General features: G+C 39.8%; 1 protein-coding gene across 3 annotated transcripts in view; it reads left to right on the top strand.

Moving 5' to 3' along the window:
* The window catches only part of luzp2 (leucine zipper protein 2), a 99,412-nt gene that overhangs the window by 38,060 nt on the left and 37,174 nt on the right, over window positions 1-24,178 (top strand). For all 3 annotated transcript variants that reach the window (XM_049718845.2, XM_049718844.2, XM_049718843.2), the window contains exons 2-4: window positions 15,606-15,723; window positions 19,230-19,300; window positions 21,299-21,380. In XM_049718845.2, coding sequence (XP_049574802.1) covers window positions 15,606-15,723; window positions 19,230-19,300; window positions 21,299-21,380 — 271 coding nt within the window. The remainder of the gene's footprint in view (window positions 1-15,605; window positions 15,724-19,229; window positions 19,301-21,298; window positions 21,381-24,178) is intronic.

Genomic DNA, 24,178 nt, shown 5'->3' with positions numbered 1-24,178 from the left:
GATAAATGTGTGCTTTCAATAATGTAGTTTCACATGAGTAGTATTTTATGACTTATTGACAAAGTTGTATTTTCATCCCCAATGGGTGTAGTTTTCTTTTATACAGTGAATGGATTTAAATTGACATGTTATTATCATTAATAATAATAATTTCTCAAAATGTATTATTATTATAAATATTATTATTATTATTATTATTATTTATTCCTCACAAAGTAAGTTTAATTAATCAACCTTTGTAAAGCAGCTGACATTTTTCAAGTACTCTTAACATAGACTTAGTAAATGTTTTTTTTTTTTCTTTAAAACAATTATCCTGAAGGGCATTCCAGATAGCAATAATGGTATGTATATGATTAATACAACTAATGATAATATCATTAGAACCACAAAAATCCTTTGCATTATTATTATTATAAAAGTTACAATTGAGAACAATTACAGTCTACATTAATACTTGAAAAACGCTTTACCATGGTTTGTTAATTTTACTTAGTTTGTGGTAAATAAATACCATATGGATAAAGCTAGAAAATGGCTGATTATGATTGCCGAGTTGCTTTGCATTTAATAAATGTGACTCATTTCGGCAAGTGATTTATTTTTAGCCATGTTCAAATTAAAAAATGCACATGAGACATCATTAAAGACTTGGCTGGAGAGAAATGGTTTCTAATGCACAGCAAGAAGTCCTTCCTTCCATTAATGTGGGGGTCATCAAACATACGGCACATTTATTACTTTTCTGTGTGGTGGCAAATTGTTCTCTTCTCAAAAGGAAAATGACAGTTTAATGACTGTGAATGATTTGCAAGGTTCCAACCAGCGTGTGTGCTGTGCTCATTGTTTCTGATGTTGCCTGACAGACGGTTCCACTAAAGATGGAGTTTGCATGTTCTTTCATTGCTGATTGGGTCTTTCAAGAAGTGAAGTTGAAGGTTCATCAGAGCCATTACATTTTGCTTGGATGGGTATTTCAAGTATTTTGGTGTCTACAGCTTTTCTCCTGGTGCCTGGCTCCTCCTATGCACCATCTAATATGGTCATTGCAGTATCATACTAAAATTTGTCACATAATGTCGATACAATGGTTGTATCATATGCTAACTTTACATTTTGTGGTGACGTAGTGTTGCACAGACAAGTCACTATCAGTTTAATAAGCAGTAAAAAAAACTACTAAAAGTATTACAGTGAAACAATTTAGTCAATAATCTGTGTGTGTATGTGTGTTTGCAAAAAAAAATAGTGCCCCTTGGACAAAAACCCGTCGCCAGCTTGGCCCTCCCAGTAGTAAAATTAGTTGATAATTAGTCAAAAATTGCCACTGGCACTCAGACACTTAATCGGCCAGTCAACTCAGAGAAATATTGTTGACTATTTTTGTATTAAATTCAGAGTGATTATTTTTTTCCCCGTTCTGCGCTGGAAAACGTTACGGCTTAAAAGTCACAATGTTTTGTGGAGATTTCTTTGTGTTGGTCATCTCGAGTAGATCTTAGTCAGATGCCAGCTCACATTTTAAAATGTTGTTTTCGGTGCAAGACGTTATAGTATAAGTGTTAAAATGTTCAAATTCAATCATCAACCCAAATGTGACGTTTTCGCAACCATGTGGAAATTAAACAAATAGCATTGTGTGATGTTTTCTTTTAAGTACACAAATTGACCTCCAGATGTTTTTTTTTTTTTTAACCTTTATTTAACCAGGCAAACAATTAAGAACAAGTTCGTATCTACAACTGCGGCCTGACCCAAAGAACAGTGGCTTTTTGAGGAGGGTAGGGGACAGGGTACTTTTCATACTGTAATTTGACTATTTCCTCAGACCTATTGTAATTTTTACTTTGAGTTTGTCATACTTTATCAGTGCAAAAGCCGCATGCAAACATTCATTTCCAAGCTTTATGTATATATACATTTAATAGTGAGCTGTAAATTGATTTAATCCATTCACACATCTCCTGTTGATCTGCTTATCAAATGTTCCACTCGTTGAAATGCCTTCTTTCTCACTGCCTTGAGCATTTTCAGAATTTGTATTCACTTATTCAGGTATATGCTGGTAACCTGCTATCAATACATGATGTTTTTAATTTGCATAAAATGCAGCTTCATATTAAAGCCATAACCATAAACATCATTTGCATTAATTGTTTTTTTAAATTAGATAGCAGGGTTTCATGGCTATTCTGTGAGAACATGCAAACTCCACACAGGAAGGCCAAAGCCAAAATTGAACCCTGCACCTCAGAACTGTCAGGCAAATGTGCTAACCAGTGGTTTATCGTGTGCATGTAGGAGATTTGATATACAAATAAGCATTTTAAACTGCTCCACAGCCATGGGTATAAAGACTTCCCCCAACACAAATAATTAAACAGTACAATCTCTCGACAAGCAATTTTACTAAACTTCCATGTGGCGTCATTCAAGTGAAAAATATACAGAGCCAGCGCTGCAATATAATGAGATGGATGCTTTTTCATTGCTGATTTGTGTTTAAAGACACACACCCGCCAAATGCAGATGCAGCACATTGAACGTGGTAACTGTTGCTTTAGAGGCCAGGTACCAACCGTGACAGACAGTTTGACGGTTTCACTGAAAGAGCTAAAGGATTACAGTTGCATCAAGAACAAAGCAGAATGAAAATGAGCTGCAAGCCTATGAGGTGCTCTTAGAAAGTCAGCTCAATCTAAAAATAACAGCACATATACTGCAAACAATGCTTAAAAGATTGTGCCAAGTTTTCAGTTACTTTTTGGCACATTTACAACATTGTTCAACTTAAAACATATACAACATTTGCCAGTGTTGCATTTTGAAATTGTATTGTAGTACAGAGAAAGAGTGCAATTGAAATGGTTGACATGTTGATTATTGTTAATTTCACATCTTCAGCCTTTTTAAAGAGTCCCTGTTAATTTCATGATATTTTTATGGAATCTTGAAAACCCAGACTTTGTCATTCTGTGAGATGTGATGAAGCGAACAATGAAGTTGAACCCGCAGCTGTATTTGAGACTGTTTTTGCAAAGGGAAAAACTCTTCCTAAAGTTGTAATGATCTTCACCCTTTTATTCATATAATACATCTTATTTAGCTAACTTTAAAACTAATGTCAGCATCACAGAAAGTAAGCGATAATATGGGAGGAATTGGATTTTCTTCATACAAAAGTGTCATCTTGTGTGAATGATCTGGTTCGTTTGCTTCCATGGCAGCATCCTCCATCATCATTGGGAGAACGGGTGAATGGGGCTACATTGTAAAAAGGGCCTTCAGTAGCTTGAAGGTGGAACGGTGCTCTATAATGCAGTTAATTTACCATGATGACATCTGGAAGAGCCCCAAGCCAAGACTGGCCAAATCCTTCAGTTGCAGTAGTGGCGTCATGCAGTCCCTGCAGCATAGAGAAACACTTTGACACAACTTAAATCTTCATTATGAGCTTCCACTGCTTTTTTAAGATCCCTTTTGGACCATAATTAAGAACCCTCTCCTTTGTTTACGAAATCCAAAATATCTTATTTAGTTTTAAATCTTACGTATCACAGTAATAAATTCTACTGTTTTAGTTTTACTCATTCAGTCGGGTATGATGTAATAGATAAAAATACGTAATAAAAAACAGAGAAAACTGAACAGAATAAAAAATAGCCTCCAAACAGATCTTAAAAGTATCTCTGAAGCACCTGGAGGAATATATATTTTTCTTTTCTACACTCTTGGAGACTCCAAATGCACAAGAAAATGAATATAAAAGCAAAAAATGTGGATTTTCCATTATATGTACCCATATATTGGATTAAGGGACATTTTCTCAGCTGACCTGTTTATGAAAATGACTGCTTGAGTAAAATGCTGTGTAGTCACAGTTACAATGTGGGACAAATATGGGGTAATTTGTGTGGCATTAAGATTACAATAGACATTTTGTTTATACATAAAGGTCATTTATCTCATTATTAGAGCACATAGAATTTGTTCATTCTGCATACTGTCTGTGAAAAGAACAAGCAAGCGCATGAAAGCTGTTTGCCAAGTATTTTTTTAAACGCGAGCAAGTAACAAGACACTCAGGAGGCTGAGCAACACGGATAGCCTATATGACACGGGTGTCAAACTCAAGGCCCGGGAGCCAGATACAGCCCGCCACATCATTTTATGTGGCCCGCGAAGACAAATTGTGCATCAAATTCGTGTGTCATTACTAGAATTGCAAATTGTCTTCACTTTTGAAAATATCTTTTTTTTTTTTTAATATTTGACCCGTTTTTACTAGTCTGATTTGAAAACGAGTTATTTATCAGTTTGATTTGTAGCTTTTACTGTATATAATATGAGGTGCTCATACATTTATTTGGGTTAACAGTCATAATTGCCCTCCAAAAGAAACTGACTACAATGCGGCCCACGAAAAAAAAGAGTTTGACACCCCTGCTATATGACTATGCTTCCTTCAGCTTCCAAAGGCATGAATGAGACTATCCCTCCTCCGCTGTGTGAGACTTCAGTGACACACACACACTTCAGATGATTAAATTGAAATAAAATGCGACATTGACTTCAGACACAGATAGAGAATTCTACTTTGAATACTGAAGTGTTTGTAATATATTGATAATCCAGCAACGCGCAATTTCCAGTTTGCTCTCAATTTGATGCAAGATGCTATTTCTACTACTATATCCACTGATAATAATTTTCAAGTCGTCACTTCCACATATAGAACTGCATCCATCTTTTTCCTTTGGTTTTCAGTCATGTGATATGACTTCACAGAGTGTACGAGAGGGGTTCCACCTTCTCCCACAGAATGATGATTAATATAATGTGACTGCAGACCATTCGCCGATTTACGTGAATCACTGTACAGCTCAACCTCTTATATATGGAGGAGGGGTGACACCCTAGTGCATGTCAGACACTGGTCACCATTTTAATCACACCACAAAATTCAGGAAAACTAGTTTGGGGGGGGGGGGGGTTTAAATGTTAAATGTAATTTATTTCTTATGCTCTGAATTGGGATACATAAAGGTACTTATCCACCAAAACTGTTAGAGCGTTGGTATGCAGAACCAAATCAGTTTGTTACAAATGGGTACCACGGATTTGTAAACAGATTAATTTTACCTAATTTTAGGTGACATGAATAAATATGATACAATATATGAATGAGCAATTACGGTACAATATGATTGGAAACCTCTCTCTAGCTCAATGATCAAACTTTTAATTTCCTGCTTCGATGCAGCAACCTTGCTGTAATTCTAACAGCTGTCTTTGTTTAATTGCACAATACTACCCGATTCATTGCTAGAAATGTTATTATGGAGACGTTTCTTTTTATATGCTTGTACAAATATTTGGGCCTCTCGAGTGTTTTTCAGAGTTATGATGAAAACTTAAGTCTTCTACGCTTCTGTTTATTTAATTTTGGTCATGTTGGTGTTACATGGCGAGGCAAGGGATGCAGGAGGCTACCACTGCGTTAGATGATGGAAATGGGAAATGTGGTTATACCCAATTAAAGGTATGAAAGAATTAAATGGCTTTATTTTGTATTAAAGAATGAAGCGATAGAATGAATTAAGACTTATCAAACATAAATTAGCACCCATTTGCTGAACATCTGCCAAGCCAAGATGGTAAATCTGTTCTTAAGGATATTCACTATACATGTGTGAAGACTCTCACGCTTGTAACTTGTCTTTTTTAGAAAGTAGCAACAAACATCAGAGAATACAAACGCAAACAAATATTCGTTGAATCCGTATTGCTTTCCTCCACTCATAAACTGAAAGTTTAATAAGATATTTTAGGTCGGTACTGTGCAAGATATGAACAAGGTATGCTTTTCATGAATACAATAACATTTTGTTCACGTTAATTTGACATAAGAGAGTTGAAAAAAACAACAACAAAATGAGTCAATAAAACTTCTTTAATGGCGATTTTTCCTTTAAAATTAGATTTGAATGATTCTCAGTGATTAACTTCTTCACCACAAATTTAGGAGCCAAGTCAAGGGAATGAAAATCATTGTTTTAGACTCAAGTTTCACTTGCCCTACTAGTGCAGCAAAATCTCGATTTTATGTGAACTTTGGGGCCCAGATAACCCCGAAAGCGTGTTGTATAGAAAGTTTTACGCGCCAGTCATTTAGCTTTGTACGGTCCTTATATTGTCCATTTAAAATACTACTTGAAAATGTATTTACGACGAAGAAAATTGGGGTCCATGACCAAACTGCATTAGACATTTTTCAAATGTCTATGCTGTCACCCTTCTGAATAATTAACAAGGTTTTACTCAGTATTGCTAAGTTTTTCATCAACAGCGAATTACAAAGCATACAGAGATGAAATTAGAACCAAGAAAAGCTTTAAATGTGTCTCTTCACTACTCAAAGCTTACTCCTCCAAATGAACATAAAAGCTGTGAAATGTTTTAAACATAACTTAAAAACACATTTTTAGATTGGGACTCAGTCAGCTATTACAGGTTTTCACATAAAAGACTTTCCGTCATGGGCCATAAGACATTTCTAATATAAAAAAAAAAAGATTCACAGATCTCCTATGAGCTTTATTATCAATTTCACAGCGATCAAAATCCCCATCCATCAGTCATTCCTTTCTATTCTGCTATCTTCTTATCCCTACTGTGACAGAAACAGTAAGGCCGCGCGTTGCATTTTTCTTTGCATTTCATCATGCCAGTCCAAACTCCAGCCAGCGGGTGAGTTTAAGCGGACCAGACGACTCTGTCACTGCAGTTGGTTCAGTATCGTCAAAGAATTTGAAGATGACGCTGGACACAAAATTTATGTGCATAAGTCTACCTTCAATGAAACAAATTAAAATCTAATCTTGCACACATAATAAGCTTGTGGATTTGTTCTTCAGACTTTCTCAGAGAGGGGTGTACCAGACGGCCATAAAAAATATAATAAAGCCACATCTGTCATTTGGTTTTCATTCTGTACCTCGCTCTTGCTCCTCTTTTTCCTCCAGATGGCTTAACTTGTTTTCCTAAGAGACCTCACAGACTGTCCATGATGTGATTTGGACACATACTGTGGGACCTGCTGTATATCAGCATTCTGGAAGCCCAGTTCACAGTTAACTTTAGCACGTAAGGGCAATAGCAGCCGTTGCTCTCATTTCTTAATGATAAAACACGTATAGTACATTTACAGTATTTTCTGAACTATAAGGCGCACTGGATTATAAGGTGCAACTTCATTGAATTTTTATTTTAGAAATTATTTCATATATAGGAGGCACCGGATTAAAAGGCGCATAAAATAGTACAACTGGATCAAACTGAGGTTGACTAGGGTTGCGGTATGCATCCACATGGTGCTGTCCTAAAGGGAATGTCAACCTAGTCAATGAGGTAAATTCCTACTCCGTTTCTGTATGAAAGTGATACGGTTTGGCTTCTTACTTGGTCCAGCAACCCCACCCATTTTTTATGGTCATAAACATTCTTTAATTTAAAAGACAAAAAAGGAGCGCGTGCGTTGATGCATAATGCGTTGATTAGCTTTGATGACGGGCTTGCGTTATGTGCTGCGGTGGTGGTGGGGTGGGGTGGGGGGGTCACTGTGCTTGTCTCGCGATAGGCTTACCCGTATGTCAATCAAGCGATGTGATTAAAGTGATTCGGTTTGGCTTCTTACTTGGTCCAGCAACCCCATTCATTTTAGCTGGTCGTAAACTTAATTTAGTTTAAAAGAAAGAAGCAAGTGCGTGTGGTGATGCGTAATGCGTTGATTAGCTTCTTAGCTTTGATGACGAGCTTGCGTTATGTGCTGTGGTGGTAGTGGGGGGGGGGGTTCACTGTGATAGGCTTACCTGTATGTCAATCAAGCGATGGGATGGATTCCAGCCTATAGGTTGCTGTAAAGCTGGGAAGCGATGCAACCTTATAATTTACTAGTCGTACTAAAATGTACTGAAACAACCAGTATGAATAAAATAATTAATCAATTGATCCATATATATGGTGCTCTGCATTATAAGGCGCTCTGTGGTTTTTTGAGTAAATTTGAAGTTTTTAAGTGCACCTAATAGTGCGGAAAATACGGTATATTCAGAATCTGCAGAGTCATGAAATAAATCTAAACATAATAATAGTACCGTTCTGTAACTTGGAAATGCAAACCTGATTCACATAAATATAAAACAATCCAATAAAAAAAATGTGAGTTCTTCTTGTTCTTATGCCACATGATAACACATTGTTACACCCTACACCATTCGTGACCTCGAAATGTCATAACTGTCATCAGGTGAGAACGTTGTGAAGGCAACATGTTAACACATTGGCATGTTCCAATAAAGCATTCACATTAACATTCTGACATTGTCACATTCAATTATCCTGCGCAAATCCAGAACTGGTTACCCACCTCCACACAAAGTGAGCTCCCCAAGAGATTTCACTGCCTATGAAATCAGCATTTCATCAATATGTTGAGGAATTGCACTTGTCAGTTAAAGTAGTAGCGTGGTGCATGACATCACACAACACTTTGACACCTTAGCCGAGCATCGCTGTAACCGAAACTAATGCTGGTAACACCGTTAAAGAATTTTAGTCTGTCTCACACTGTAGCCCTGCTTTCCTTTTGGTTTTATGCTTTGGCCACCGGTTCAAAGTGGTTCTTTCTCTCTTAAACTTTGGCCAGTCGAATAGATCATGTCATTGGCTGAGGAATTAATTGTAAGGAATGGCTATCATGTTAATTAGCACTGCATTTTGTTACATTAGAGAGAAGAGCACACAAACAATTTGGGAAATGGGCAACCTAATTTAGGATATGCTGCGCGGATTTTTTTAGTTTCAAATTTGCTGGATGGGCGGGCACTCCAGAAACCCAACTATTTGTATTCCATTCCGTTTTATCCGTTCAGTCGTGTCCGACTCTTGAATGCTCTATAAATCAGTCCCCTGCATACTTCCCTGTTATTCATGGCTTCTCTCAGTTGCTCGATGCTCATTCCTACGTCTCTCTTTCTCTTAATGTTGTCTAGCCAATGGGTGTTTGGTCTACTATTTATAGACTATCCCAAAAGTCAACTTTCCACGTCCCTTTTAAATAGTGTGAAAACTGTTTCCTTGTGTTTAACAAATTGATATCCCAGTAGTTAATTTCTGCTTATAGGTTTTTCGACAGGGTAGAACAAATTCTTCAAAATAGCTTCCAGAAATCTTATTTAGGTATGTGTGGTTTCCTCAAATAAACCAGGACAGAAATCTAGTTCTGTAAAGTAAAGGTAGTGGTGTTCATGTCCCGGGGATATTGATGATACCTCAGGAATAGCCTATTGTTTTTCCTCATTTTTTTGACACCACGATTAAGAGTACAAAAAATCTCTGAGGGAGTAGAAGGTGAGGGCTTCTCATACGAAAGTGATTTCATCCGTTTTCAACAGCAACAAACAACACTGCAGGGAATGCCCATTTGCGTGGGAAGAAACTCAATCACGCAAGCAGTGTTTTACAACATTAAAGACAACATTAAAGAGAAACATTGAATAGAATCTGGCAACAATGACTGAGTCTTTTTACATCAATTATGGTGAGACAAGTGTCTATACCCGTAAAAAAAAAAAAAAAAAGTAACGTTTTGTTTCATCTTATTCAGCACAAAATGTCAAGGAAATGTAATTGGTGTCAAGTTGTGCATGAAAATGTTTCTTAGTAAATAATTCATTTAACATGATAATTATTTTGCTTTCATTGGCTTAATGCCCCTTTGTGCAAGTTTGTATAGATAAGTGATGAAAGAATTGCAAATCACCCTTTTAAGTATTGAATTAACTTATTTGGATCAGTTTCATATTACAATTTAAAAGTTAAATTTGATTGTTGGTGTAATCTGAATAGTAAAACATGTTGATGTCATCAGGGAAAATTTTGGGGGTCTGGAACTCATCCATCCAAAGTCAAAGTCAAGTCAAAGTCAGCTTTATTGTCAATTTCTCCACATGCCAAAGACACACAAAGAAACCGAAATTTCGTTCCCCCCTATCCCACGGTGACAAGACATGGCTCACAACAGACAAACAAGTAAACAAGTATAACAAAAGCGTGCTGAATAAATAATGAATAAATAAATAAATAGGAGGAGCAGAAAAAAAAAGGAGCAAGTGCGCGTACAGCAGACATTCCCGAAAATAGCGCAACAGTGCCGCACGCTACGCAGAAGGGGGTAGCGAGTTCAGGGCCCTAACAGCCTGGAGAAAGAAGCTGTTGGCGAGTCTGGTGGTGCGGGAGCGCAGGCTCCTGTACCTCTTCCCAGAGGGCAGAAGGTCAAACAAAGAGTGAGCCGGGTGACTCACATCTCTGGCAATCGAGGTTGCCTTGCGGGCGACATGGGAGGTGTAAATGTCCTTCAGGGAGGGTAGCGAAGCACCAATAATCTTACCAGCCGTATTCACTATGCGCTGCAGGGCCTTCAAGTTCTGTTCAGTGCAGTTACCACCCCAGACAGCGATGCAACTGGTGAGGACGCTCTCAATGGTGCCACGGTAAAATGTAGACAGGACTGCCTGAGGAGCACATGCACGCCTGAGCTTCCGCAGGAAGTACAAGCGGCGCTGAGCTTTCTTTGCCAGTGACGAGGTGTTTGCAGACCAGGAGAGGTCCTCACTGATGTGCACCCCCAGGAACTTGGTGCAGCTCACCCTCTCCACCACAGCACCGTCGATGATCAGCGGCAGGTGTTTTGTGTGACCCTTCCGGAAGTCAACAACGATTTCCTTGGTCTTGTTTACGTTCAGCAGGAGGTTGTTGTCCCTGCACCACGTGGTCAGAAGGTCAACTTCCGACCTGTACTGAGTCTCGTCGCCCTTCGTGATGAGACCCACCAGAGTCGTGTCGTCAGCAAACTTCACTATGCGGTTGTCGCTGTAGGTCGCAGTGCAGTCATGCGTCAGCAGGGTGAAGAGCAATGGACTGAGCACGCAGCCCTGGGGGGCTCCCGTGCTCAGCGTGATGCTGGCGGAGATTTTGTCGCCAACACGCACCACCTGAGGCCTCTGACAGAGGAAGTCCAGTATCCAGTTGCAGAGGGAGGTACTGAGGCCCAGCCCGTCGAGTTTGCAGATGAGTCGCTGCGGCACAATGGTGTTGAAGGCAGAGCTGAAGTCCACAAACAGCAACCTCACATATGAGTCCTTTCTCTCCAGGTGGGTGAGGGCCGAGTGGAGGGCAGAGCAGATGGCATCCTCAGAGGACCGCTTGGCACGGTACGCAAACTGGAAAGGGTCAATGGTGGGGGGGAGAACGGACTTGATGTGCTCCATGACCAGCCGCTCAAAGCACTTCATGATGATGGGCGTCAGTGCCACAGGGCGGTAGTCATTGAAGCAGGACGGTGCAGGTTTCTTAGGCACAGGAACGATGGTGGCAGCCTTGAAACACGAGGGGACGATGGCCTGCTGCAGGGAAACGTTAAAGATGTCCGTGAAGACACCCGACAGCTCCCCAGCACAGTCCTTCAGCGCTCGACCCGGGATGTTGTCAGGGCCCGCCGCCTTACGGGTGTCAATAGCGGCAAACGCCCTCCTCACACCGTCGGCAGAGAGGCGCAGGGGCTGCTCGTGTGGGGGGGGAGTGGACTTCAGTGGGCAAGTGCTGTTCTGGGCGTCGAAGCGAGCAAAGAAGCGGTTCAGATCGTTCAGCAGACGGACGTCGCCCTCACAGCTCCTCGGCGCGGGCTTGTAATCCGTGATGGTCTGAATGCCCCGCCAAAGGCTACGTGCGTCCTTGCTGTCCTTGAAGTGGGTGGAGACCTTGCACGAGAACGCCTTCTTCGCTTCTTTGATGCCTCGGGACAGGTCGGCCCTCGCTGTCCTCAAGCCAGCCTCATCCCCCGCTCTGAAAGCCTTGTCCCTGGCCCTCAACAGTCTGAGGACAGCCCCCGTCAGCCACGGCTTCCAGTTCACGCGAGTGACGACGGATTTCGAGCAAGTCACATCATCGATGCACTTTGTGATGTAAGAGGTAACAGAGTCAGTATACTCCTCTATGTCCGTCCAATCGTTGTAGGTGGCTGCCTGCTTAAACAAGTCCCAGTCAGTGGTGTCGAAGCAGTCACGAAGTGAATCGGAGGCACCCTCAGGCCACACTCGAACCTGCCTCCGAACCGGCCTGGATGCCTTTACCAATTGTCTGTATGCGGGCAAAAGCAAAACGGTGAGATGGTCAGAAAGCCCCAGATGGGGGAGGGGGGTGGCTTTGAAAGCTCCCTTTTGCGCCGAGTAGACTAGGTCCAGGAAGCTGTCTCCACGTGTCGGAAAGGGAACATGCTGGTGAAGCCTCGGGAAAACAGACTTCAGGTTGGCATGATTGAAGTCTCCAGCGAAGATGGTGAAACCGTCAGGGTGCGCTGTTTGCTGTTCACTGACAGCCATCTTCTATTGAGAAAATGTATTCATAAATACCAGACTTTCCTATTTATTTCAAAACAGTTAAACCAACGTAATCACTCATTTCTCAGCACATTCCTACAAAATAACCTTGTCACAAAGAACAATTTTCTATAGTTTTCCCACTAGGTTCAGCAAAACAGCATGTGTGTGTTGTCTGTGATACTAGACATACCATACATTAATTCCCTGATGGGACTTGGGATCCATTGAATTAAACTAGTCATTTGTAAACCTAATGGTATAAAAAATCTCGTTTGAAATTGGAAACGCATAAACCCTGTCTGCCTGCAATCTGCATAATTATAAATAAACTACTGTATTGACGTTTATTGAGTATGCCACCACTTGGAACTGTGTCAATCCAGGTACAGGTTTCCTCCAGTTCCTCTGTATTACGTTTACTCAAGACTCAAAATCCAATAAGTTGATGGGTTTGTAAACAATATCTGTCCAATATCAAGTGAATGATAAGCAAATTAAGCAGCACAAATAAACAAAATTCTAGACAATCTATTCTGGCAGGTGGCTCGGTGGCGCACTGGTTAGCTGCTAACCAGGGTGCCGGTTCGATTCCACCTCCGGCCCCCCCTGTATGGAGTTTGCATGTTCTCCCCATACCTGCGTGGATTTTCTCCCGGCACTCCGGTTTCCTCCCACATCCCAAAAACAAGCCTGATAGGCTGATTGAGCACACCAAATTGCCCCTGGGTGTGACTGCGATGGTTGTTCGTCTCTGTGTGCCCTGCGATTGGCTCGCAACCTATTCAGGGTGTCCCCTGCCTACTGCCCGATGACTGCTGGGATATGCTCCAGCAGGCCCGCGACCCCTGTGGGGACAAGCGGTATAGAAAATGGATGGATGGATCTATTCTTGCAGGCTTAAGACAGTAGCAAATAGCTGAGTGCACTTTTAAAGAACAACTCAAGCATATTATACTCCCTCAAGTGGCGAAGAGACATGCTGCAACTAGAAACGTGGTAAACCCAAGGGTGGTCAGATCTGTTTGGATTGCAGTGATTGCAGCGCAACAGTTTCCCATCTTTTTTGAAAAGCGTACAGCTAGTCAGTCAAGCAGCAAATCCCTTGCTTCACACCAGCGATAAGTCCACTTCATATCTTTGTCAACAATTGCGCTATATGAATTACATCTTTTTTTAATTCCATAATTGTATCATGCGATTTGCATTATGAGATTGCATTTGAGTATTTTAGAGTGCCCTACCACATAAATCATCAATTTGAAGAGTTCATTGGATGCTCCAGGACCTGCAAATGGAAATTGGCAGTGATGTGGCAGAAATATGGTTCAGCATATGCTACGATATAAGAAATATGGGAGACCATTGCAGCATTTGCAAATTTGTGTTCCATTAAAGCTGAATGTATTTCTTACTGTGTTAACACTTTAATCATATTCAGGCTTACAGGCTAGCCCTTGTCAACAAGGGACCAGAGCCAACCTCTGCAGTTCCTTTTCTTAGACATTCTGTGACTCTGGGCTTCCTTTATTGGGGCATTGTTGATGGTGCTTAGTCAGTGGCATTGCTTTTATTCGCTAAAATTACATTTCCTACTGGAGGGTCAGCCCTGAACAACTGCTTCGACTCTGATGGTTCCGAAATATTTGTCCTCTGTAAGAGGATTCAATAAATGGAGCCGCCCCCTCAGCCTAGACACTGATGAGTTTCATGACGACAGCCTGAGTCTTACAAATTGCAGATGTCTGAAGAGAAGAGGTTTCATTATTTCACTGCCTCTGCTTTAAGACCATTTGTTTGTCTGCCCATACATGGCTTTGTTACTCATTGTATTTGTCATGACGTACTTTCTACTCTCTTTTACCAATGGGATTGGCAGTTATGCACTCGATCTGTTCCCAAGGAATGGAATGGAAGAATTTAAGAATCTTTATACACGCGCTCTTTAGCCAACAGTCTTTAACCTTCTCTTCTATTATTTGACCCAGCAATACTTTTCCAGTTGATGCTACGGGATTACAAGTCATGTGTGTGGTTTAACAAGAACCTTTTTTTTTTCCCAGGTATTTTCTGGTAGCTACTCGTGTTGTTTTTCTGTTGCTTGGAAACATTGAGGAGAGTGTGCAGGATTTTTGAATAAAAATAGAGATTTGGATTATGTTGTGTATTGAAGAGGAGAAAATACTACTATACAAAACTACTTGATTTTACTTCTGTACTTAAACCTTGTTGTCAATAACCAGTGTAAAATGCTGCAAGTGAGGATTTAAGAATATGATAATTTTACTGACCAATTGCGATTCATCTCCTCCTCAACTTCTTCCTTGTGGATCAATAACCTTGCCATCTGCCCAGTTGCGTTTTGGAGGGTTTACAATAAATTTAAAATACCCAAGGTGGCGTAGTAATCACATTTATTTACCCATCACTAACAGGTTAATTGCATGGGCATACACTTGATTTGAGAAACATCCCAAATGAGCTGTTGTCTTTAGTTAGTAAACAAGGATGTGAGATTTAAAGAAAATATTATTAAGTAACAGCCAGTAAGAGGTGCACTCCCGGATTATGTTAAATGAGCCACAAAATAAATGTGGTGGGTCACATGATCATAGCTCTTAGTTCACTCACTATATAGTTTGTACTGTTAAGTTGTACAGCATGTGTCCAAATTTCCAGGTAGTACCCCTGGCATTTCAGTGGGTGTCCGTGACTATAATGGGCATTTTTTTGCCATGGCTTTGAGTAATTGCAAACATGTTGTGAAGTAGCATTTGTCTTTTTCGCTGAAGGTTCAGTGATTGACACCCCAAATTCTTCTGCAGTATTGTTCAGTAGAAGGTCAGTTATACAGAGACACATTACACCCACTCCTGCCCCCTCTTCTATAATAGCTGAATGGACCCCGTCCATATCATAATGGAACAGTAGGGGCATGCCTCTGGTCAACATAGATATCGCTCTTAAACAGACGTCACTCAAAGCATTGGTTGAATTAGCGATGGGCGATATCGCACATTTCCATTTTTTTCATTACATCTCCTTTCTCTGGTGACTGTGCTTGCCAGATTTTTTTTTTTTAACCTTTGCTCCACAACCTGTCAGTAAAGGCTGAATCTCAGCCAGCGGTACACATTAAAACTAACATATCTTTTTCTCTCTTGAAAGACAAAGCTACGATGAGCTGGAAAAGAAGCTAAAGGAAGTCTTCACTGAAAGAAGCAGCATCTTGCACCAACTCTCCAAGACATCTAAGGAGCTGGACAGCATCAAAGGCAACATTCAGGTTGGACACTTTCTGTTTTTACTGAAAGATACTGAAGAGTACAAGGCTTTGGCGACTTTGGATTTATGAGGAAAAGTGCTTTTTCACAATTATAATTAAATTATTTTTTAAGAGACTAAATGGACTTGAAGAAATGGGAAATAAGACAGAAATTGAGCTATTATTATCTTTTTGGAAAATTACAATGACGTTGTTCTGGATATTACCCTGTACGGCAGTCCTCCTCAACAAATTCCCCCAATGCAACATTTCAGTGAAAAAAATTGAAAACCAAGGAACGTTAACCTTGATGCGCTTTTTTTTCTTTTGTTTCCAACACAGAAGAGAATTGAGATCAGAATTGAGATGCATCCCCTTTCAGTGCCTCCCTTCAATTCTTATGATTGACTGATGTCTTTCTGTGTTTATGGCTCAAATATAATTATCAGTAAATTGGTTATCAAAGAAATGATGCGCGGCCAGCAAAGTGTGTGTGGGTGCACTTAGTCCTAAATGTGGCTATCATGTCCCCGGGCAGACAGATGTCTTTCCACTGCAGACAACTACTGTACTTTCATCCTGGGCCCTGTGCCAGCATAATGGACAGGGCAGAGATTGTGTTTGGGAAAAGAACATTTGCGGGAACCTAATCAACACACAAAGAAAAGAAACAGAATTGTTATTTAGAAGAGAATTGGTTTGTTGAAGCAGATTTGAATTAGCCAGTGTTTATCAGTAGCCTTCCAAGTTTCAGGTGTACCTTCTAGGAACGTTGCTTGATTGTTTTTTTTTTTTTTTTTACTTGACAGTCATACCCACTTCCATGTAAATCAAGTGAATAACATAGTATTTAATAATTTTCTTTTTGCATTACATACTTTTTTTACACATTCGTCAGTGGACCACTGGTTAGCACTTTCGCCTCACAGTTCAGACGGTGTGGGTTCGATTCCACCTCCGACTCTTCCTGTGTGGAGTTTGCATGTTTTCACCGTGCCTGCGTGGCTTTTCTCCAGGCACTTCGGTTTCCTCCCACATCACAAAAACATGCATGGTAGGCTGATTGATCACTTCAAATTGTCCGGGAGTGCGAGTGCAGATGGTTGTTCGTCTCTGTGTGCCCTGCGATTGCCTGGGAACCGGTTCAGGGTGTTCCCCGCCTAACTGCTTGGATAGTCTACAGCACGCCCGTGACCCCTGGGGGCCAAGCGGTACAGAAAATAGATGGATAGATGCATGGATGGACGGACATATTCGTCAACACAAATAAAATTTACAACTCAGGCTCCACAATCCTGCTCATCCACCACAAACCGCTGTAAAACTCGCGTGCTGATTAAAATAGCCTACGCCAGGAACATAAAGTTAGTGTTGCCAACATTATCCTGCATATTAAAGAGTGATATTTCACACTATCTGAATAGCCCTCTAGAGTTGAATCTTTAACTTGTTGAGTGACCTATAATAGATGTGACAAAGCTTGCCCTTTTTCCAAACTGGTATATCCCAGTTTCACTTGTGAAATAAACTGCTGTGAAGTAAGCATCCCATTTGCTATGTCAGATTTAGTTTACCTGCCTTGCCAAGATAATTTGGCTTTTGCAAGAAAATATTGCTGCCTATATGTTTTTAGGACCTAATCACACCATCCACTTTTATTGTTATCGGTCAAATTAATATCTGGACTTTAAGCAGCAGGGTAATAGATGAACTAACTCGTATGTTGAAGACCTTACTTGCAATATGGTTGCGCAACACTCAACTAACTGTTTAAAATAAGCATGCAATGTGGGACATTAAGGTGTTGATTTCTGATGTCTGTTTTGTAATCATTTGTTTTCCTTTTGCTCCTCCAAGTTCAAACATGTAATAAGCTTTCTCATTATACCAACCTTTTGAAAAATTGTGCTATTGATTGTATGAACACAATGACAATTCAATTTTTTTTCTTCCATGTGTGTAAATTCATTTGAATATGTTGATCATTTTAGATATGGGAACAGGCTGGGGTTATTTATTTATTGGAGGAAATATCAGTTCTAATATTTTTATATTAAAAAACAGTGTATCTTCTTAGTCATACAAATATGAGTTAACGCTCGTTGTCTCCCAAAATTTATTCAAAGCATTCAACACATTATATAGTTAAAAATGCTCATTAGAGCTTACCAGTTATGGTTGCTTTTTGTTCATTCTCCTTTTAAAATGTGAAAATCATTATTAAATTACTTAATGCCTGATGAAAAACATAGCTTAAAAGTAACTAAACCTATTAAAATTTTTAATCTACACAGATTTTGTTTGTAATACAAATTTAAAATGCAAGTAACTAGTAGTATGAAATATATTGTATTTGGGAAGTCACAAAAGGAAAAAGCAAAACACACATAATGAATTAATGATTAAGGGTGAGGGGTTCACACTTCTGCCTCATAGTTATGAGATTTCTGTGTCTTCCTGTGTGACGGTCCCCATGTTCTCCTCTTGGTTTTGTGTGTTTTCTAGTGATCCTCTTACTTTCTCCCTAATTCTAAATTTCTTAATTGCCCACTAGTGCAAAGGTTTGTTTGTACCTTACAATTATTTGGCAATCCATTCATCTTGCCCAAAATCAGCTGCTGTAGGCTACAGCTCACCCATGATCCTAATCATTAAGACCTAATGAGAACAAGGGTCACAGAGGATGCATGGTTGTTGAACTGAGGTTGCAATCAAGTTCACTGTAGTCTCATGTGACATGTTCCATTATGGTGGTTCAGATGCAAAAAAATTGTGAGCGGCGTAACTTCAGAAAATGTGGGTCACATTGTAAATTGTACTAAAAAGGCTTTTCAAGGTCCCACTGTAAGTCATAACAGGTTTCCTCCTCCACTTGCATAGCTCAAAAGGGCTTTGACTGATTTAATATTCATTTGTCAACAGTGCCTGCTTTATCCCTGAACATTAATGTGAATGAGGGCCAATGGAGACAGTAAAGAAAGGGAAAACATCCCTGCACCACCAATGGAAATGGGATTTATGGAAATGCAATATTAATTGCCACAACATTTACCTTCAAGCATGTTTTAAAATAAGCTATATCATTTTGGAGTCTTATTACCGTAGGATTTTCTGCCCAATTCATAGCAATCGAAATATCTTCAAGGGAGAATCAAGCAATCAGAGGCCTGATTATTCCTGGATTACCCATCAGGCAGATGCTTAGGCACCAGTAAAAAAAATTGAAATCAGTCCTTCTCTCTTTACCCCTTGTTAAGGTTCTTTCAGACTTCATAGCCAGATTGTTGGAGGCTATATTTTTTTTTCTGGGGCGTCAACAACATTTGAACATCTGCTGCATAATTCTATGTTCATTAACATATTAATCTTGATTATTTTAAGATTCATCCGTTTGTGCTATTATTATGTATTCAAAGATTATCTTGCTTTAAATTTTGTACAGCATCGTCCCATCCATGAAGCGTGCTTGTTTAACACTAATGGGCAGGTCATTGTGTAATATGCAAAAATCTCTTTGTCTCTTTTAGTCATTGAAAAACGATGACTCAGTCGCCAAGAAGGACGTACAGAGGATTTTGGAGCTCAGCCACAAACAGCGGTAAGGACACCACCACTATTGCTTTTGAAATATAACTTTTTTAAGATGCAAGTAATTTGAGTTAAATTTGAAGTCCAAAATTTAGAAATACCTTATCAATCTCTTCACAAACAAATCAATTAATCATTTGACAACAGCGCTGTCTTGTAAATCTATACACAACATACAACTTGGAATCGAACCACATATGTGAAATAAGAGAGCCATACTCGAAATGAACTCTTCCTGGGTTAGCAATATATCTTTTTGCAAGCGAGCTGGAAAACTGTTTACTTAAAGTGCCCCACCAGTTAGGATTGTCTGATTAATGTTGTGTGTAATGAGACTGTTAATGATTAGGAGTCATCTGTGGCCTCCTTGCTCTCTGAAATGTCAGACTGATTAAAGTCCAGCCTCCTACATGCAGCACCAATCAATAGCCTATCATCAATGCATAGCAGGGTTCACATGATGAAGCTAAAAACCATAGAGCTTGGCTCCATGTTGCTTACCAAGCACCGAATCGCAATTTTAGTAGCAAGTGTTATTAATCCGCCTGTGGAGTCCCACTTGTGCTAAGTGTAATCATTAGCCGGTTCCATCATGACAGAAGACAAATGTGATTAATCACAAACAACTCATTTTTGACAACTACTCCATACTGCAATTCTCGGACTCTACACTGATGGATTACTCTCAATGGTTGCTTTGGATTTTATGAAAGCAAAGGAAGAAAAACAACAAACAAACAAAAAAAAAACCTGGTGATTTCGCTTTTTATAAACCTATTTGGCCTCTTTTCCCACCTCCTCGCTGCTATGTACCTCTGTGTCAGCCTCACAGTCACCGTGGCCTTTCCTGTCTATGTGGGGACGTTTTGATTTTGTTTCCAAGCAAGGGACACAAGAGATGAGAAAAAAAAATGAAATGCCTAAGCAATCGTGGGTGGCTAGTGGCTGAAAAGGAAATCTTTTTTCAAGGATTTTGGCAATGCCAAAACAGAAACCCACTAGCATATAAAAGTGCTTTGCAGCTGTTAAATCAAAGACATTATTTCAACACAAACAATGCAATTGGCATTTTGCCTTCCAAGACACCGCTGCTTATCTGCCACTGACTGACTGTGCTTGTCATGTAAGGTACAGCTGTGCTTTGAAACATCAAATACATTGCACTGCTTTCTATATTTTTGCCATGCTACCAAGACTTAAGTTAAACTGTACTGCATCACTATTACAGTGTGTGAGCATGAGCATCATACTGCAAGAAAATATTAATCATTAGCATTCATGTTAGTGTTACAAATGCTCAAAGGAAGGTACTTTACAAAACACAATGGATACTTCAAACTATGTCATCACCATCTCAAATGGCCTCTATTTCATTTACATTAGTCAAGGCTCCTTTAATTAAAAAGAACTTTATTATGACTTGGGACTAACAAGCCACAGGAGTGAGAGGATGTAATAATGCATTTGATTTGTCGGCCAGTAGGAAAATAGATGGGAAACAGAGGTCCTGACACTGCAGCAGAGAAATGCAGAAATGTATTGGAACAAATGCATAACCGAGGGCTGACTAATTGAACAAGTTCACTTCAGGTTGTTTAACATCTCTTCACTCACAAAGTGCCATGTGCAAAAACATCATGTTTGCATTATTCATCCCAAAAATGGAAATGGGACTAAAAATGTTGATGTACTAAGAATGTCACAAAGAGACCAGAAATTTCCCAAATCTTCAATTTGTAATAGTTACCATCACAACATGTATATATTATTTATGTTCACCAACTGCCTTGTAACTGTAATTGTGATTCACAGTCATGTAAAACGAATCACATTTGCTGGTGGCATTAGAGAAGAAGAAAAAGAGATTCATTTGTTATACACAAAATTGTAAGAGCGAATATTTTACCAAGCATTGCTTTTCTGAGTATAGCTGTTCACTGCTAGTCTAAGTCATTTAGAATATGTCTAAAGTGTCCTAACAGTTTCTCATTTACTTCACAATTGACAGAGACGAGATGAAGTCCCTCCAGGCCACGTTGCAGAAGCAGCTGGATGAGGCCAATGAGAGAGCCGAGAAGCAGCAGGCCACAGTAAGACAGACCCAACCTGAACATCAACATCCGGTTGTTTTGAACCTGTTCTGTCACCCGTCAACGCTGACCTAGGCTTATTAGCCAGGAGCGCTCTCTGTCAGCTCCTTCATTCAACACTTGACACGCTTAGAAAATGGCAAGAGAAAGTGGTCTGTCCCCTCCATTCAATCCCCAATTTAAGATTAATAAAAGCGGGCAAGGGGAGCACAATGGCCCAGTTGTTAGTGTGGTTGCCTCTCTGCAACAAGGTCAGTGTCGACTTGGACATTTGTGTATGGCACATGCTGTTGTTACGTTTGTCTTGGCTGCTCCAGCTTCCTTCGGCAGTCCATTTAGATATTGAAAAACCGCAATGGATACAGTGAAGTGGAGAAAAAAAAAACTATAAATAATAGATCGTTAGACACCAACGTATTAAGATCAATACAACGCTAACATTACTCTTTTTTATTTTCTGCTTTTTTTTGTAGTAAATTAAAAACAAACACAGTCCAGCCATTATTGGATTATTAACTAAAACTAAACATAATTTGTGCTCCATCAAATTCACATGGCTATTTGTTGCGGGTCTCAACATTTTGAGAGAAGCATGTCACAGACATGTTAATTTCACACCTGAAAACTGCTTTTAAATGGGGTGAGGGGAAGTCTCCTTTATTGTCTACTCAAACTAATGTCACACTATTCTGTCTAATTTCATGAGGGTATTGGGATGCAGGCAGATAGCAATACTTTTATGAGCATTTGGTGTGTATCATCCACTAATTGCTTTTTAGGCTGAATGAATGATTAACAAGCTTAGATTTAATCACTAAGAGGAACACATGTTCCACCAGTCTCATTCACATTCAGCTGACCAATGTGAGCAGACATTATACTGTCATCAGAATTATACCCCTGGTCCACGGCCAAAAGAAAACACAAAAATTGCTCTGCTTTAAAAGTAATTGAAATGGGAAAGTTATAAAACAAGTACATACTTCAAGCTGTTGTTGCCCAAAGCGTACAAACTTGTCGTTTTATTTCCAGTATATGCGAATTTGATGTGCCCATTGTGTATAAGACTTAGCTCCAGATGTTTTGTGAGTTCATAAAGCTGATGGATTGGAACATTCCCCTGCAGGAAATAGAAACTAGTCAGCATGACATTCAGCTGACCAATGTGAGCGGACAGTATACTGTCATCAGATTTGTACCCCTGCTCCATGGCCAAAAGAAAACACCAAAGTCGCTCAGCTTTAAAAGTCATTGGAATGGGAAAGTTCTAAAACAAGTACCGTAATTTCCGGTGTATAAGCCGTGACTTTTTTACAAAATTTTGAACCCTGCGGCTTATAGTAAGGTGCGGCTTATATAAGATTTTTTTCGTGATTTTTGTGATGACTTGATCACTTTTACTCTTAACACTATTATATACAGTAAAAGCTACAAAACAAACTGACAAATAACTCGTTTTCAAATCAGACGAGTAAAAACTGGTCAAATATTTTAAAAAAAAGATATTAAAAGTGAAGACAATTTGCAATTCTAGTAATGACACACGAATTTGATGCACAATTTGTCTTCGCGGGCCACATAGAATGATGTGACGGGCCGTATCTGGCCCCCGGGCCTTGAGATTGACACCTGTGCTCTAAACCCTTTCTCTTACTCTGCCATGTGACTCAGAGATTACACAAAGCAGTGGCGCTGTTTGGACCATCTGCATTGTATTAAAACCCAATCAATCAGCATTTAAATTAAATTCTTCTGACATTTTGCTCACCAAAAACAAGTTGTAATGAATGTGCACTTTTAATGCATTTTATTCAGAAGGTTACTTTGAACCCTGAGGCTTAAATGGCGGCGCGGCGTACTTATGGATTTTTACGGCCTCCGACCTCCAGGGGGCGCTCTAGCAGGAAGCAAGAGCGAGACAGGCGAAGAAGAGATAATGCGCCGAAGAAGACGTGCTAGTTTGTGTTTACAACATTTCGCGCATCACGCAGAACGCGATCAAGACGGACATTACTGAAAGGAAGCTTTTATACACAAACCGTCATTATGGGGGACAAAAGAAATGCATATGATGCCGCTTTTAAGCTAAAGGCAGTCGATGTTGATGACATTGTGTTGCCGGCACCTTTTTCTTTATTTCGTGGTCCCGTCTACTCTGGAGCTATACGTGTCGCTCGCTAGTTTAATGTAATTTAGCGCTTCGTGCATGAATAAGATTAGTATGAACAGACCCTCATCATGGAAAATGCTAGAAGAAATGGATAATAATGACGACGAAAGAGATACTGAGAAAGTGTGTGGCGAAGGATATCTAACGCTATTCCAATCGGACATTGAGGAGGAAGACTTCGACGGTTTCAGTGCACAGGAGGAAGATGAAGACGATGAAGCTCTTTTTTTTTTTTTTACTTTTACTATAACCAGTTGCAGTGACTTTTACCGGTATATTTTATTTAATCAAACCCTACTAGTGCTGTGTTACTTCCGTGTTGCTGCGGTATTACTGCCGCGTCACAGGCAGTGTTTGGAAAGAAATGTTAAGGTATGTTATTAAAACTTTAAAAAGCTTTCTGTGTCCAGTATTTCTTTGTTAATAACTCGCGTGCACACTTCCGTGTTGCTGCGGTACTACTGCTGCGTCACAGGCAATGTTTAGAAAGACATGTTAAAGCATGTTATTCAAACTTCAAAAAGGCTTTCTGTGCACTGTCTTTCTTTGTAAAAAACTCGTGTGCACGTGCGGCTGATAGTCCGGTTCGGCTTATATAAGAAAAAAAACCAAAATATCCCCGGATTTT

This window comes from Syngnathus scovelli, chromosome 4 (genome assembly GCF_024217435.2).
Source record: "Syngnathus scovelli strain Florida chromosome 4, RoL_Ssco_1.2, whole genome shotgun sequence".
Taxonomy (NCBI): domain Eukaryota; kingdom Metazoa; phylum Chordata; class Actinopteri; order Syngnathiformes; family Syngnathidae; genus Syngnathus; species Syngnathus scovelli.
This window is presented reverse-complemented; position numbering and strand designations above follow the sequence as displayed.